Source organism: Zootoca vivipara, chromosome 2, assembly GCF_965207765.1.
Source record: "Zootoca vivipara chromosome 2, rZooViv2.hap1.1, whole genome shotgun sequence".
NCBI lineage: Eukaryota > Metazoa > Chordata > Lepidosauria > Squamata > Lacertidae > Zootoca > Zootoca vivipara.
The window spans coordinates 22,081,702-22,096,147 of NC_142584.1; the positions used below are offsets into that span (position 1 = coordinate 22,081,702).

The 14,446-nt window shown below is 45.7% G+C and overlaps 1 protein-coding gene across 1 annotated transcript in view; it reads left to right on the top strand.

Annotated features, from left to right (window-relative positions):
* MAP2K6 (mitogen-activated protein kinase kinase 6) overlaps positions 1–14,446 on the top strand; it is an 80,544-nt gene that overhangs the window by 41,757 nt on the left and 24,341 nt on the right. The window contains exons 3-5 of the mRNA XM_035104067.3: positions 203–251; positions 7,159–7,272; positions 11,586–11,705. Coding sequence (XP_034959958.1) covers positions 203–251; positions 7,159–7,272; positions 11,586–11,705 — 283 coding nt within the window. The remainder of the gene's footprint in view (positions 1–202; positions 252–7,158; positions 7,273–11,585; positions 11,706–14,446) is intronic.

A 14,446-nucleotide genomic window follows, 5' to 3' on the forward strand; every position in this document is an offset into this window, starting at 1 on the left:
GCACAGCGCACCAGCCTCACTGAAGCTAAGCAGGCCTTGGATTTCCCCATGCCTGGGTGGAAGACTGCCTGGGAACCCTGCCTGGGTCACCCTTGATTTCCTTGAGGGAGGAAAGGATGGAATAAAAACGAAGTGCTTGTATGTGTTTATATGAGCCCTGGAATACTTCCTTCCTAATCTGTTTTCTTTGTCTATTTCGCAGGCCACCTAGAGATTTGGACTCCAAAGCCTGCATCTCCATTGGTGACAAGGTACGGTGACCATCAAATACAACTTCTAAAGAGTTCTGTGCATCCATCTGGGAAGGAAGTGAACTTAAAAAAAGGGGTGGCTTATAAGTAACCTCCTAATCCCATTCCTTGGCACAGAAGTCATTGAGCTTCTTGTCCCCCTTTACTTGATTCACCTGTTCGCTTCATTAAAAATTTCGCCTACCAAAACAAATGAAAAGTTTTGACTTTTCGCCTCTTTGCTGATGTCGTCTTTGTATGTGGACACTCTTGGATTAAAGCTGTGTATTTTCTCCCACATTGCTTGGGGGGGTATCAACCCTCTGTCTTACTCAGGAGCAATGCTAAGACCTATGTGGGATGTTGCTAGGGAGTCTCTGGCTGATATATGCAGGCCCTCATTGGATGCCATTATGCGCAACCACTTTCCTAGTGGTTGACACCAAGTTGTTGTAGTGGTTTGTGCAATCACACGAGTGCACTTTTAAAAGCAGCTTCACATGACATGGGTAGGCAAGCTAAGGCTGGAACTGGCTCAATCGCCTTCTAAATCCAGCCCACAGACTGTCCGGGAATCAGTGTGTTTTTACATGAGTAGAATGTGTCCTTTTATTTAAAATGTATCTCTGGGTTATTTGTGGGGCATAGGAATTCGTTCATCCCCCCCCCCAATATAGTCCGGCACCCCACCCACAAGGTCTGAGGGGCAGTGGACCGGCCCCCTGCTGAAAAAGTTTGCTGACCCCTGACTTACGGTATTGCTTCCTTGCCTTCAAGACACTTGAGTCGAACACCACATTTTCCATATAAATGTGTATTGCAGCATCCCGAGGCCCACAGATTCAGTTGACGGCTGACTTAAGGTTTTCATATACGAGAGCATCTGTTTGTGAATAAGAATACCGTGTAAGCCCAACAGTTACTGCTTGGCATCCACCTAAGTTTGGAAAATGAGATGCAAATGATAACCAAATTGTGTTAACGCGAAACTGTGTCAGGCAACCATCTGCCTTTGCTCCGGAGAGGCTTGACTTGGTGACGCTCGCTATGCTAATAGCTGAGACCCACTGGCGCAATCGTAAGTGTGTTTTCGAACAGGCAATATTCACTTCCGTAGAACTGCGGTTCTGTTAAGTGAAGTCTAAGACTGGATGTGCCGTTGTCATAGGAATTCCCTCGTGTGACTACAGTAGATGCAGGCTAAATGGTCAAGTCTTGCGTATTTTTAATAGTTTAAGATGTAAGACACATGTGAGATGGCTGCAAAATCAAACGGAAGCCAGCTGTTTGACCACCAGTACAGAGAAACCCAAACTGACTCACAAAAAGTCTGTTCCATGTGGGATTTAATGGCTGGTTAACTAGAGCTCTGATTCAAACCAACTTTCATTAAAAAAAAATTAAAAATCTTTTAAGTCCTCAGGCTTTGGTGGGTGGGATATTGAAATACATTTTTGTACCATTTAAAATGTACGGGCATCTTTTGATTACAGTGATGCCTCGCAAGACGAATGTAATTCGTTCCACGAGTCAATTCGTTTTGCGAAAAATTCATCTTGCGAATTGCGGTTTCCCATAGGAATGCATTGGAATTTCTTTTTTTGCCCATAGGAACGCAGTAATTAAATTTCAATGCATTCCTATAGGAAACTGCAATTCGCAAGACGAATTTTTCGCAAAATGAATTCGTCTTGCGAGTCACCATCAGATAGCAAGACGCATCAGATAGCAAGAAAACCAGATTGCCTCATTCTCCAGTGACTCCTACTGCTCCGTTTAGGAATAACCCAAATTAATAGGCCTGGTTGCGTTTCCCAAGCCCCCTCCCCCTCCAGCTTTTTATGTAACATCTCTACAGAGGCACCTGCTTACTGATATTAATAGCAACAGTTGCTCAGCGCCAAATGCTTATTGCTAAGCTCTGGCTAGCATTAGCAGCTACCTCCAAACACTTGCTCTCGCTGCTGTTAAGCAAGAAAGCTACAAGGCGTTGTTCTCAAGGCCGTAATTTTCAAGTAGACCCAGTATTCAACTTTTACGGCAGGGGGACGGCTAGTAAAACAAGTGTCAAGGTCAGGGCCGTCTTAAGCATATCCGGCGCCGTGGTGCGAAGATCCCTCCGGCGCTCCACCCCATTTCCCAGACCCAGAGTTGTTGACCTTTTTTTAGGAAGGGGGAGTCCAGAGAGGAGCTTGCCCCACATTCCCTATAGGGGGCGGGCAGTCACGCAGGGCACACGGTTTGGCCCAAAGACCAGCGAACTTCCCGCTCCTGAGTCTCTAGAGCCCGAAGGGGGAGCCCCGTGCTCTGGAGGGCGAACAGCTCTCCTCCTCCTTGGCTCAACTGCCGGGTGGGTGGGCTCTGGCCACGCTCTCTGCGGAGCCTTCATGGTCCAGGGCGCAGGCAGCGCTGAGCGCGGCAGCCAGGAGCTCCATGCGAGGCGGCAAAAGCGACAGCTTTAGAGTTGCAGAACCAGAGTGACTCCTCGCGTGGTGCCACTCTAGGCAGGAGTCTTGCTGGTTCTGCAACTCGCTGCTAGTGCCATCGCTTTTGCCGCCTCGCATGGAGCTCCTGGCTGCCGCACTCAGCCGGACACCAGCCGTTCGGCGCCCCTTCGCCCCCCTGGCATTGCGCCACCCAGCCCGGGCCTAGAGACGGCCCTGGTCAAGGTGTGCCAGCAGGTCCACTGCACCTATTTAGAGGAATTATGCGAGTTTGTCAGCAGAACATCAGGCGTTCGTGTTGCTCATCAGTGCTCTTTGGGTATAAAGGCAAAAGGAGGAATTCCATGTGTTCTGAAATGTCCCATGTCTGCATGCCACACGGTTGCTGCAGATGTAGTGAAGCTTAATCTGTTGGGCTGTCACATTTTTGTCGAGTTTGTGTGTCTTCCTATAGGCTTCTAGTTGGTCATTTAAGAAGAAGAAGAAGATGCTGCAGGGTTGATCTGATCCAAAAGAATTGAGAGAGAAAGAGCACACTTTTTCTGGGGGGACACAGGGGTACGCATACCCCTAAACATTTTGTGAATCTTTGTACTTTTGTCCATTTACAGTACTGTATTTATTTCCCCCGAATTGAACTATAAATTGGTAATTTTCTTGACTCAAAATGAGAGTACCTCTAAATATTTTTTTAGAAAAAACCACTGTATGTATGTGTGTGTATATATATATATATAATACATATACATATACATACATACATGCACATATATAATTTTTATTTAGTTTTCAAAAGTTTACATACTTTACCATCAACAATACCTCTAATATACCCATTGACTTCCCATCCCCCTCTCCATAGTATTCTATCTCCATAGTATTCTATGTTTATCCTTGAATGCTGCATATTTTAACCGATAACACCCCATGTACACCTCCCGAGTTATTAGCCTTAATGTGTGTTTAATATATTAAATGGTATGGAAATTAAACAATCGGTCAATCACTATTTCTCCCATCCTCTCTAATTTGGAATTCTCCACATCCCTTTTCAGGTACAGTGGTACCTCGGTTTAAGTACACAATTGGTTCCGGAAGTCTGTACTTCACCTGAAGCGTACTTAACCTGAAGCGAACTTTCCCATTGAAAGTAATGGAAAGTGGATTAATCTGTTCCAGACGGATCCGCAGAGTACTCAACCTGAAGCGTACTTAACCCGAAGTATGAGTGTAATTGGTTCTGGAAGTCCGTACTTAACCTGAAGTGTACTTAACCTGAAGCGAACTTGAACTTTCCAATTGAAAGCAATGGAAAGTGGATTAATCCGTTCCAGACGGGTCCGCGGAGTACAGTGGTACCTCTACTTACGAATTTAATGTGTTCCGAACACACATTTGTAAGTCGAAAAAATTTGTAAGTCGAATCCCATAGGAATGCATTGGGAGAAAAAAATTCGTAAATCGAAGCAACCCTATCTAAAAATTCGTAAGTAGAAAAAATCCTATCTAAACCACATCCAAGATGGCGGACGGAGCTCCATTTGCAAGTAGAAAAATTTGTAAGTAGAGTTATTCGTAAGTAGAGGTACGACTGTACTCAACCTGAAGCGTACTTAACCCGAGGTATGAGTGTAATTGGTTCCGGAAGTCCGTACTTAACCTGAAGCGTACTTAACCTGAAGCAAACTGTACTGTATTACTTGAAGGCCTGTTCTTACCAAATCTGTGACATTTTTCTTGGTTAGAAGAGGGAAAATGCAGCAGGATTGATGTAAAGGCTGATACAGATGGGCACTAGTGCTGTCTGAGCTTCTTTTGTGCAGTCTCACACCTAAGCTGCAGAGTGCTAATTTATTGGCAATGTTGTAAATTCATTAGCATTTTATAGGTCTGCCTTTCAGAGACCTAGCCCCCCCCCCCCCCGCCAGCCACTTTTGGTGTTTGGAGATGGGAGGGGATGAGAGAGCCATCTGGAACACAATGACCCAGTATTGTATCAAAGAGATGTCTGATGTAGAATGCCTTTGTTCCAAGAAAAGCAGGTTCCCTTCTGCCTTTCTGTTCCAAAAAGGTTCCTAGAGGAAGCAGATTTTGATCTATAAGTTGTACATGCATTTGCTGTCGCAATCTCCCCTTCATCCCAGCTCAGTCTTTTAAAGAGAGCTGAAATTTGGTCCACTGCTTTTGTCAGCAATTAAAGGCACAGAAGAATAAAGCTGTTTCTCCCTCTCAGGGCTCAACATGTGAAAACCCACAGTAGTTTATCTACAACTAGAAAACAAGGGAGGAGTGTGTAAAATTCAGGCATAGGCCCAATGGCCAAGCCAGGCATCTGAACTGGAAGGGATGGATGGGGACAGGTCGTCATCCTTGCAGATGAGGAGATCAAACCTTCTGTGCCAACTACTTAACTTATTGTCGTCTAGCTGAGGAAATAAAAATGTGGGTATAGAAAGCAATGTGTACCCAATGTGTCCAACTTTTGTCTTGGTGTGTGCAAAAGTCACAGCAGGTGTGCACGTTTCCCCCTACCCCAGTGAACAACAGTGCAGGAGGGGGAATGACGTAAATTTGCTCGGAAGGGGGAAACACTTCGAACCCATTGAGTAAACTGATTTTTTTAAGTAAAGTGTTTTCTAGTTATGGAATCTAGAAATAGACTTGCTGTTTCGTGGTAGAAGTGTTCACGGTCAAAGCCATGGGTAGGCAAACTAAGGAATTCTACAAAATGCTAAAGACAGGGCAACATAGGTGCCAACTCCCAGATTGAAAAATCCGGGATCGGCGTGGCACGACACCGGAAGTCGCGCTGTGGCCATTTTGGAACTGGGCAGAGTGGCACCGGAAGTTGCTTCTATGCATGCTCTGCCCATTTCCAAAACGGCCGCAGCACCAGAAATCGCTTCTGTGCGTGTCCAGAGACTCCAGACATGCGCAGAAGGAGCCTCCCCGGGCCGATAAGAATCCGGGGGATTTACGGGGTTTTTTAAAATCCGGGCTGCCAGCGGGAAACGGCTGGGAAAATGGGGGTTTCCTGGGGAATACGGGAGACTTGGCAGCTATGCAGGGCAATGAGACAAACACGGAAGTAGCAACCAGAAAGCAGAAACAGGCATTCCTGAGCCCTCTATTCAAGGTGACTGCAGTTAGGCCATGGGTAGGCAAACTAAGGCCCGTGGGCCGGATCCGGCCCAATCGCCTTCTAAATCGGCCCACGGACGGTCCGGGAATCAGCGTGTTCTTACATGAGTAGAATGTGTGCTTTTATTTAAAATGCATCTCTGGGTTATTTGTGGGGCGTAGGAATTCGTTCATCCCCCCCCAACATATAGTCTGACCCCCCCACAAGGTCTGAGGGACAGTGGACTGGCCCCCTGCTGAAAAGGTTTACTGGCCCCCTGGTTAAAGCAATGCCCCATTTAAAGAAACGATTACCCATGCCCGTAAGAGAGGTGCTGCCCCCATCTTCAAAACTTGAATGGCATAATAAAATCCATCCAAGCGCTTTTGAAGAAGTAAGGATAGGTTGGTGCTCCAGATCAGCCTTGCATGGGGAAAAAGCCAGCAGCCAGCAATTGCAGGCTGGCGCAGTAGGGTCAGACCTCTCCCTTCCTCCTCGGCTAGTCTGGTTTGGTTTCTCTGCTGTCTGCAAAGGAAGGGAAGCGCATCCTCAGCTTGGCCTCTTCTACTCCCACCTGTTGAGTAGAAGGTCATACTGCTTTATACTGAAGCCTCATCCAGATTATTGTGCCACATTTCTAGCCCCAGGTCTGCACTTTAGGGCTCTGTGTCCAGGTAGGGATTTTTTTTATTTTTGGGGGGTGGTAGTTCCGGAGCTTTGCCTGCGAAAACCTGCGTTTTACTGCTGAATCGGAGCAATAGGGTTTCTTGCAGATTGACACTTGCTCCGATTCAGGGAGGGAAAAAAACCACCCAAAGAGCTTCAAAGCATTGACCCGTGCCTGAAAGGCGCGGCGCAAAAGGAAGTTAGAAAATACTGAAACAAAATTTTTCTCCCCTTACAGTAGCACCTTAGAGACCAACTAAGTTTGTCATAGGTATGAGCTTTCGTGTGCATGCACACTTCTTCAGCTAGTCCACCTAGCTCAGTATTTTCTGCACTGGCTGGCAGCAGCTCTCCAGGGTTCCAGGCAAGACTCTCTTCCCAGCCGTGCCCTGAGATGGCGGGGATTGAACCTGGGAGCTTCTGTGTGTGGAGAAGGGAACTTCCTCCCTCTGTCGCCAGCACAGAATTCCAGCCTAATAGACTCGTAACTACTGTGGGCTTATTTACAAGCCTGCTCTGTATGCACAGGATTTGGAAATTCAGAGCTAAGTAATCCATCGAGAAGCTGCCAGTTTGGACACGTTAGAAATGGAGCTACCCAGTCCGATGAGTGGGGTACGAATGGAAGCATTATTATGATTGGATAACTACACTTTTTGGCTCCTGATGACGCTCTCTTGGCTTTATCTCTCCACAGAACTTTGAAGTCAAAGCTGATGACCTGGAGCCGATATCAGAACTGGGCCGCGGTGCATATGGCGTGGTAGAAATGATGCGCCACATGCCCAGCGGGCAAATTATGGCAGTGAAGGTAGACTCCGTGGTTATTCCTTCTTTGAACACATTATCCGTCCAAATTAACTCCCTACCTTCCCAGCAGCTGTTGACCTTTTTCAACACGTGTGTGTGTGTGTGTGTGTGTGTGTGTGTGTGATGAGTGTGTGTTTCTCTATCACACACCGAGAGAAACATACACAAACACACATGCACAAATGCTTTGATAACTGATTCATTGATTTTTAACGGTAAAAGCAGTATTTACTGAAGTGCTGACCTGGTAGGAGGACTCGAGCCAAACTCTGGGGGTTTGGGTAGAGCAAGCTTGAATTTTAATCATTCATTAAATCTAAAGAAGTCCCAAAGATTTATTCCGGATTCAGGTAGAGCAAGCTTGAACTTTGATCATTCATTAAATCTAAAGAAGTCCCAAAGATTGTTCCGGATTCCTTCCACTGAACCGGAGGATTGTGTTTAATTAAGCAGACATCAGTAATTTGGAGTAAAGGGGTGGGACTTAAGTTATGAATCCCGTCATCAGAAGCCAAGCGTAAGGGCTTTCCCAATAGGGCTTTCTTCTTGCCACTTTCCCCTCCATGCTTTGCCCCCCCCCCAATTGGCTCTTGGTTGGGAGAACCCCCAGAACAGCAGGAGTGGGAAATCGTTCTAACTGGCAAGCTGAATTGCTTGCGCAGATGGAACATTCAGCATAGCATGACGTTGAATTGCACCCTAAGACATTTGCATCCTAGCTGCCATCTATTGGGTCAAACCACAAAATTGCCTTGCATTCCGCTAGTTATATTTTTATATTTAAGAATTAAACTTTTCATTCTTGCTTTGGATTTGGAGTAGATTTTAGGGTTGAAATACGTGGTCATGTTTCCCACCCAATTACCACCTGTTTGTGCTCCAGATCAGCCTTACAAAAACTCCTCCAGATCAGCCTTACAGGGGTGCCAACTTGAATAAAATATGGGTGGGGGGCAGGGGAGGTAAGCCTGCCTTGTATAACTGATCACACACACTATTTGAATGGCAATACCCATCAACTTGGGGTGGGGGGCAGCCCCTCATATATTTTAGGGGGGGCAATGCCCCCACAGCCCCTAGGAGTTGGCTCCTATGCTGGCTCATGTTAGAATTGGGGTGTTTGACTAGGTGAATCATTGGTCTGATTCCAGGCCTCTTGACTCTTGTAACTTGATTGTTTTGGCTTTCCCTTAAAATGTGTTGAGTCTCTCCAGGACGATTGCTTTCAAAATGAGGGAGCAGTACTTTTCAACGTTGAGGGCTATTTGCATCTGCTCTCAGCTTGTCTTGTGTGAACTGAACTAGGGGGTGTAAGAGTTGGTGTACAGGTGTGCATATGAATGCATTTTGTTAGTATACATCTTTTGAGTGTGTTTGGATGATCACATCTTGACTTAAGCTGCGGTATGAAGAGACCACGTGCCCGGTCGTGACACTTAACTAAGCTGAGACATGGCTATCAGAACTGGGCCTTTGACATATTGTCAGTAGGACAGGTTTTCTTAATCTTTGCAATCTGCCTTTAGGCATGAATTCCACTCTGATAGCAATCTATTAATGTATGCTTACTCCTGTTCCCTAACACAGTGGTTTGGTTATGGTCTTTATTATCAGCCAATATTGTCTTTGGGCTGGGTCCAGATGGACAGCACAACCCTGTTCACATCTATTTAGAAGCAAGTCCCAATGAGTTCATGGAGACTCCCCCCCCCCCCGGTTAGTGTGCATTGGATTGCAGCCGAACAGTTGAACTTGGTTGACTTGACTTTGTCCCATTTATTTCAATGGAAATTGACAAAGGTGGGCTCCAACCTTTTCTGTCCATATTTGAGCCCAAAGAGCTGGTCGAAGACGTAAATTGCCTTATTCTCGGTTAGGATGTTGTAAAACATTAGAGCCCGATGTATTTCCATGTTAGATAGTCCTCACTGGAGCAAAACCAAACCTGTAAGTATATGAGCTTTGTGGATGGCTACTATTTCAAGTACTTGCAAGCATGTATTTCATAGAGGGCCATGTTTAATTAGGTATTACTAAAATGTTTTGTTTATAATGATTTTTCAAACTGGGTTTCAGTTTTAACGAAAGACTTTAATTTTGAAATCTTCAAATCGGAAAGAGGTGGGAGGAATCATTTTATTCCAAACCGTTTCACATTCTCAGTGGATTAAAACTCTTGGGGGAAAGTTTTACTTCTGCTTATATTGGCATGTCCCACTGAAGCTGATGATCCTACAAACTGGAAATGTTGGTTGATATTCTCATTTCCTTTCTAAAAGCTGTAAAAAAAGTATCATGGGCCTTTGGGACAGTGGCAGGTACTGGCACCTGTGTCAAATATGGTTACAGAAGCCCTCTGAAGAGGGTACTAACCATGGTTAGCTCACTGTTAATCCAAGGAATGAGCAGCTATAACCTACATTTCCCCCATCTGGTCCATGGTGCCAAACTGTTTTACACCCCAGCACATGGTACTACTGCCTCCCAGGGATTTTGACACATGGACCACTGAAAAAAAATGATTTCATCTTGGTTAGTGCTAACTACATTTCAGTCCGTTAAACCTTTTTTTAGGATCCCAGTTGTATAGTAAAACCATCGTTTAGCTTGCTGAGCTAAGTTCTGCTGTTGTGCAGGGCATGAATAAGGAGACACCAGCAAGGCATGCCTGTTGTCTTGCAAGCAAAAAGGCTGGAGACGTATGGAAGTTACCTTTAACCATGGTTCACTTAGCACAGAGGCAACAGATTACCATGGTTAATGCAAACAATGCCCTGGGAATCCACTACAGTTTGTGACCAGTCTTCCATTATGGTTAAAATATTCAAAATACTGGTTGAGCTTTATGGCCGTGTAGGGCGAAGTTGATCTGAAGCTTCACAGGAGCTTCGATGTACAGTCATACCTCGGTTTAAGTATGCTTCGGTTTGAATACTTTCAGTTTAAGTACTCCGCAGAACCGTCTGGAACGGATTAATTCACTTTCCATTACTTTCAATGGGAAAATTCGCTTCAGGTTAAGTACGCTTCAGGTTAAGTATGGACTTCCAGAACCAATTACACTCATACTTTGGGTTAAGTACGCTTCAGGTTGAGTACTCTGCGGACCCGTCTGGAACAGATTAATCCACTTTCCATTGCTTTCAGTGGGAAAGTTCGCTTCAGGTTAAGTACGCCGTGGACCGTCTGGAATGGATTAATCCACTTTCCATTATTTTCAGTGGGAAAGTTCACCAGGTTAAGTACGCTTCAGGTTAAGTACAGACTTCTGGAACCAATTGTGTACTTAAACCGAGGTACCACTGTAAACCCTTTTAGGTAACCAGGGGCCTCCTGTGTACATTAATATTGGTGGGCATGTTTAGGCATGTAGGGCTGTGTGTATCTATACCTATATCTATATATGTATGTGTGACACACACACACACACACACACACCTGTTCTTGACATGAAGCTGAATGAGAGAGTCCTTGCTGGGTGCATCAGAGGAACCACCAGAGTGGGGCAGGTGAGGGATGTATTGCTAAACCAGAGCCTCTTTCAGTAGCTTCCCTCCACCAAATGTTCTACCATCATAGCTTTGTTAATGATGGAAAAGCAGAGAAGCGAGATAGAGAGAGAGAGAGGAGATAAAGCACTTCTGTAGTAACAATAATCCTTTGCCCTTCTATAGCACCTCACATCCGAGGATCTCACAGTGCTTCCCAGACATAAATTACGCCTGTGAGGTAGGTAAGCATTATTATCCCCATTTCACAGAGGCACAAAAGAGGCTTAAAGAAAAAAAAGCAATGTGCAAGCATGGCCTCTAATTTGGGGTGCCTGTTATGAGACACTTGCAGCCTAAGCCTATGTATGTTTGCTCAGAAGTAAGTCTCCCTAGTTTCAATGGGAATTACTCCCAGGTAAGTGTGCATAGGTCTTATTATCCATTGCCACTAAAGCACTACTTTGCCATTAATAACCAGAGTTCCTCGGGAGTCAGGGTTTCCCAAGTCAACATCTGTGCTGGCTTGAGCTTCTGTGGCTGCTCCCGCGATCCATTTTTAGGTTGTGAGATTTACCTAGGTTTGAGGCTTCCTTGCTTTTAACTGTTAGGCCACAACAATTTGCCTTTTCGTTGTTGTAAAGTATGGAGCATTGCGGAGGTGAAGCTGCCTTAGGAAAACGGAGGCGGCGCTGTTGACGTTTGCTTGGTGAAATGACCCAAGCGAAGTCACTTTTTTTTGTACCTGGTCAGTGAGTTCTTGGATGAAATTCACACAGCTCAGGGGAGGAGGAGAGCGAAAGCTGAAAACGAGTCTTTCTTTCAGCGAATCCGAGCGACAGTGAACAGCCAGGAGCAGAAGAGACTGCTGATGGACCTGGATATCTCCATGAGGACAGTAGACTGCCACTTCACCGTGACTTTCTATGGTGCGCTGTTTCGAGAGGTATGGCTTCATGGGTCTCCTCTTGTGTCCTTCATTTGGGCTGCAGTCCTTCATAGTACAGTGGTACCTCAAGTTACAAACTCCGCTAACCTGGAAGAGTTACCTCGAGTTGAGAACTTTGTCCCAGGATGAGAATGGAAATCGTGTGCTGGCGGCGTGGCAGCAACAAGAGGCCCCAGTAGCGAAAGTATGCCTCTAGTTAAGAACAGTTTCAGGTTAAGAACGGACCTCCGGAATGAATTAAGTTCATAACTAGAGGTACCACTGTACATAGGAAATAGCCTTCTTTTTTAAAAACAACAACAACCAGATCATAGTATGTGCTGTTTATTCTGACTTACAGTGGCTGTCCAGGGTCTCAGTCGGGCTCCATCCCTTGCTTCCTGATTCAGGGGATTGAACCTTGAACCTTCTGCATGCCAAGCTCCTGCTATACCACTTGTGCATATCCCCACTGAACACGGATCGTTCTTTTAGTATATGTGCAAGACCGTAGTTGAGTAATACTGGGTGGTAATGTTAGCTAGCTCACAAGTAGGAAAGCAGAGCAAGGTATCTGCAGAGGGCTAACAGAAATATCTACCTTCTCAACCACTCCAGAGACTGAATAGTACAGGAAGTGCATACCGGGAGCCAGTATGGCGTAGCGGTTAGAGTGTTGGACTAGGACAGTGGTGGCCCAACTTGGCCCTCCAGCTGTTTTGGGACTACAGATCCCATCATCCCTGACCACTCATCCTGTTAGCTAGGGATGATGGGAGTTGTAGTCCAAAAACAGCTGGAAGGCCAAGTTGGGCCACCACTGGACTAGGACCTGGGAGACCAGGGTTCAAATCACCACTCAGCCATGAAACTCACCGGGTGACCTTGGCCAGTCACAGTCTCTTAGCCAAACCTACCTCACAGGATTGTTGTGGAGAGGGGAAGATATGCCACCTTGGAGAAAAGTTGGAACATAAGTGTAATAATAATAATAATTTTTGGTTCCCCCTTCCGCCACTGACGAAGGCTACCCATTTGGAGAATTCCATAGAGCATGAATTACTTCTATCCTTTTCCCACCTGCCAAAATCTGAACGAACAGAGATAACGGACAGATTGGACGAGTTGTTGCTCTGGCTCCGTAACTCAGAAGACCATGCCCATATAAATAAGATGAATCCCCCCCCCAATTTTAGACCATCCTACTGAAGCCCAAGTGGAGCCTGCTTTAATAACCCCCAATCTTCAATATGGCAGTACATTCCATGGGGATGCTAAGCCTGTGCAGGAACCAGTGGGAGATTCGACAGCCCTTTGGTCAAACTCGGAAGCTGTGGCACGGCTGAACGCCCTTTTGGAGGCAAACCGAAAAGGTTGCCTTCCACCTGCCTTACATTGCATGTTCCCTACAGCAACTGTTGACCTAAAAGGTCCATCTCCCTCCACCTTAGATGCAGAGGCCATGGATCTGTCACTAAGTGATACCCCTGTGCATCAGGACTTACCCCTGCAGTTACCAATAATTAAGCCCCAGTCTTTGGCTGTTGCTGCAGTAAGTGAGGCTCGGAAACTGTCTGGCAAGCAAGCTACAATTACTTCCTTCTTCCAGCCTATTGCTCCCCCTTGTAGCAGGCATTCCCGGGTGGATTTCTCTGAGCAGATTCCGCAAGGGCCAGCATGACCCAAAGGGGTGACCAGGAGGTCACTTACTTTCTTATCCTGGAATGTAGCTGGTATTAAACCTAAGTTGATGGACCCATCCTTTGTTGCTTACATAAAAAGCAACCGTATCCTTTTACTGCAGGAGACATGGGCTTGTGAGGACTTCTTTTTATCAGGGTATAAGGGCTTCTACCTGAGTGCAAAACAGAATCCGTCATCACCAGGTAGGCTGCAAGGTGGGCTGGCTACCTTTGTCTCCTTGGCCTTAAATCTCCAGGCGGAACAAATCGACATCCAATCGTCATCCATGCTAGGTGTAAAGCTACAAACAGCAGAGGAAGTGTTTGTGGTAATCAATGTCTACCTGCACCCAGTTTATAAGAAAAATCTGGTTGACCAGAGATGGAAGGAAATTCAGTCGACACTCGAAACTCTCCTCGATAAATACTCTGAAGCCACCTTCCTGGTCGCAGGAGATTTTAATGGCCGATTGTCTTACTCTGATAAATCCTTATTTACTAAATACAAGAAATACCCTCCATTATCCATCCTAACTACAGACCTTTTACCCAGGAACTTCAAAGACAGTGTTGCCACATATGCAGGCCTTAAATGCAGGCAAACCTTGTTGGCCCTTAATTTTCATCTGTTAAACGGAGCTCTTAGTTCTGATTACCCAGCTGAATTTACTTTCTGGTCAGGTTCCCGAGCCTCTACCATTGATTTTATCTGGACATCAGTAGAGTTGATTCCCAAAATCACTAACTTTAAGGTGGTAACAAGGCTGGAAAGTGATCATTTCCCCTTAGAACTTTCCCTGACCCTGGCTGGAAATCTGGACACGTATTCCTGTGTGCCTTTAACAAACAATCAGCTGCAGATGAGGCCTATTGCCTCAAAATGGACCGACAAAATGGCCCAACAGGTAAATGAATTCCTTTGGTCTGACCAACTTCAAGCGACAAGGGACTCCCTTATCCAGGCAGATGAGCCACTGCCAATATATGATAAGCTAGTAGATCTGCTAAAACCATCTATGGCTCGGGTTCCGGTAATGAATAGTAATCATTTCCCTCATAAAAAGTGGTTCGATGAGG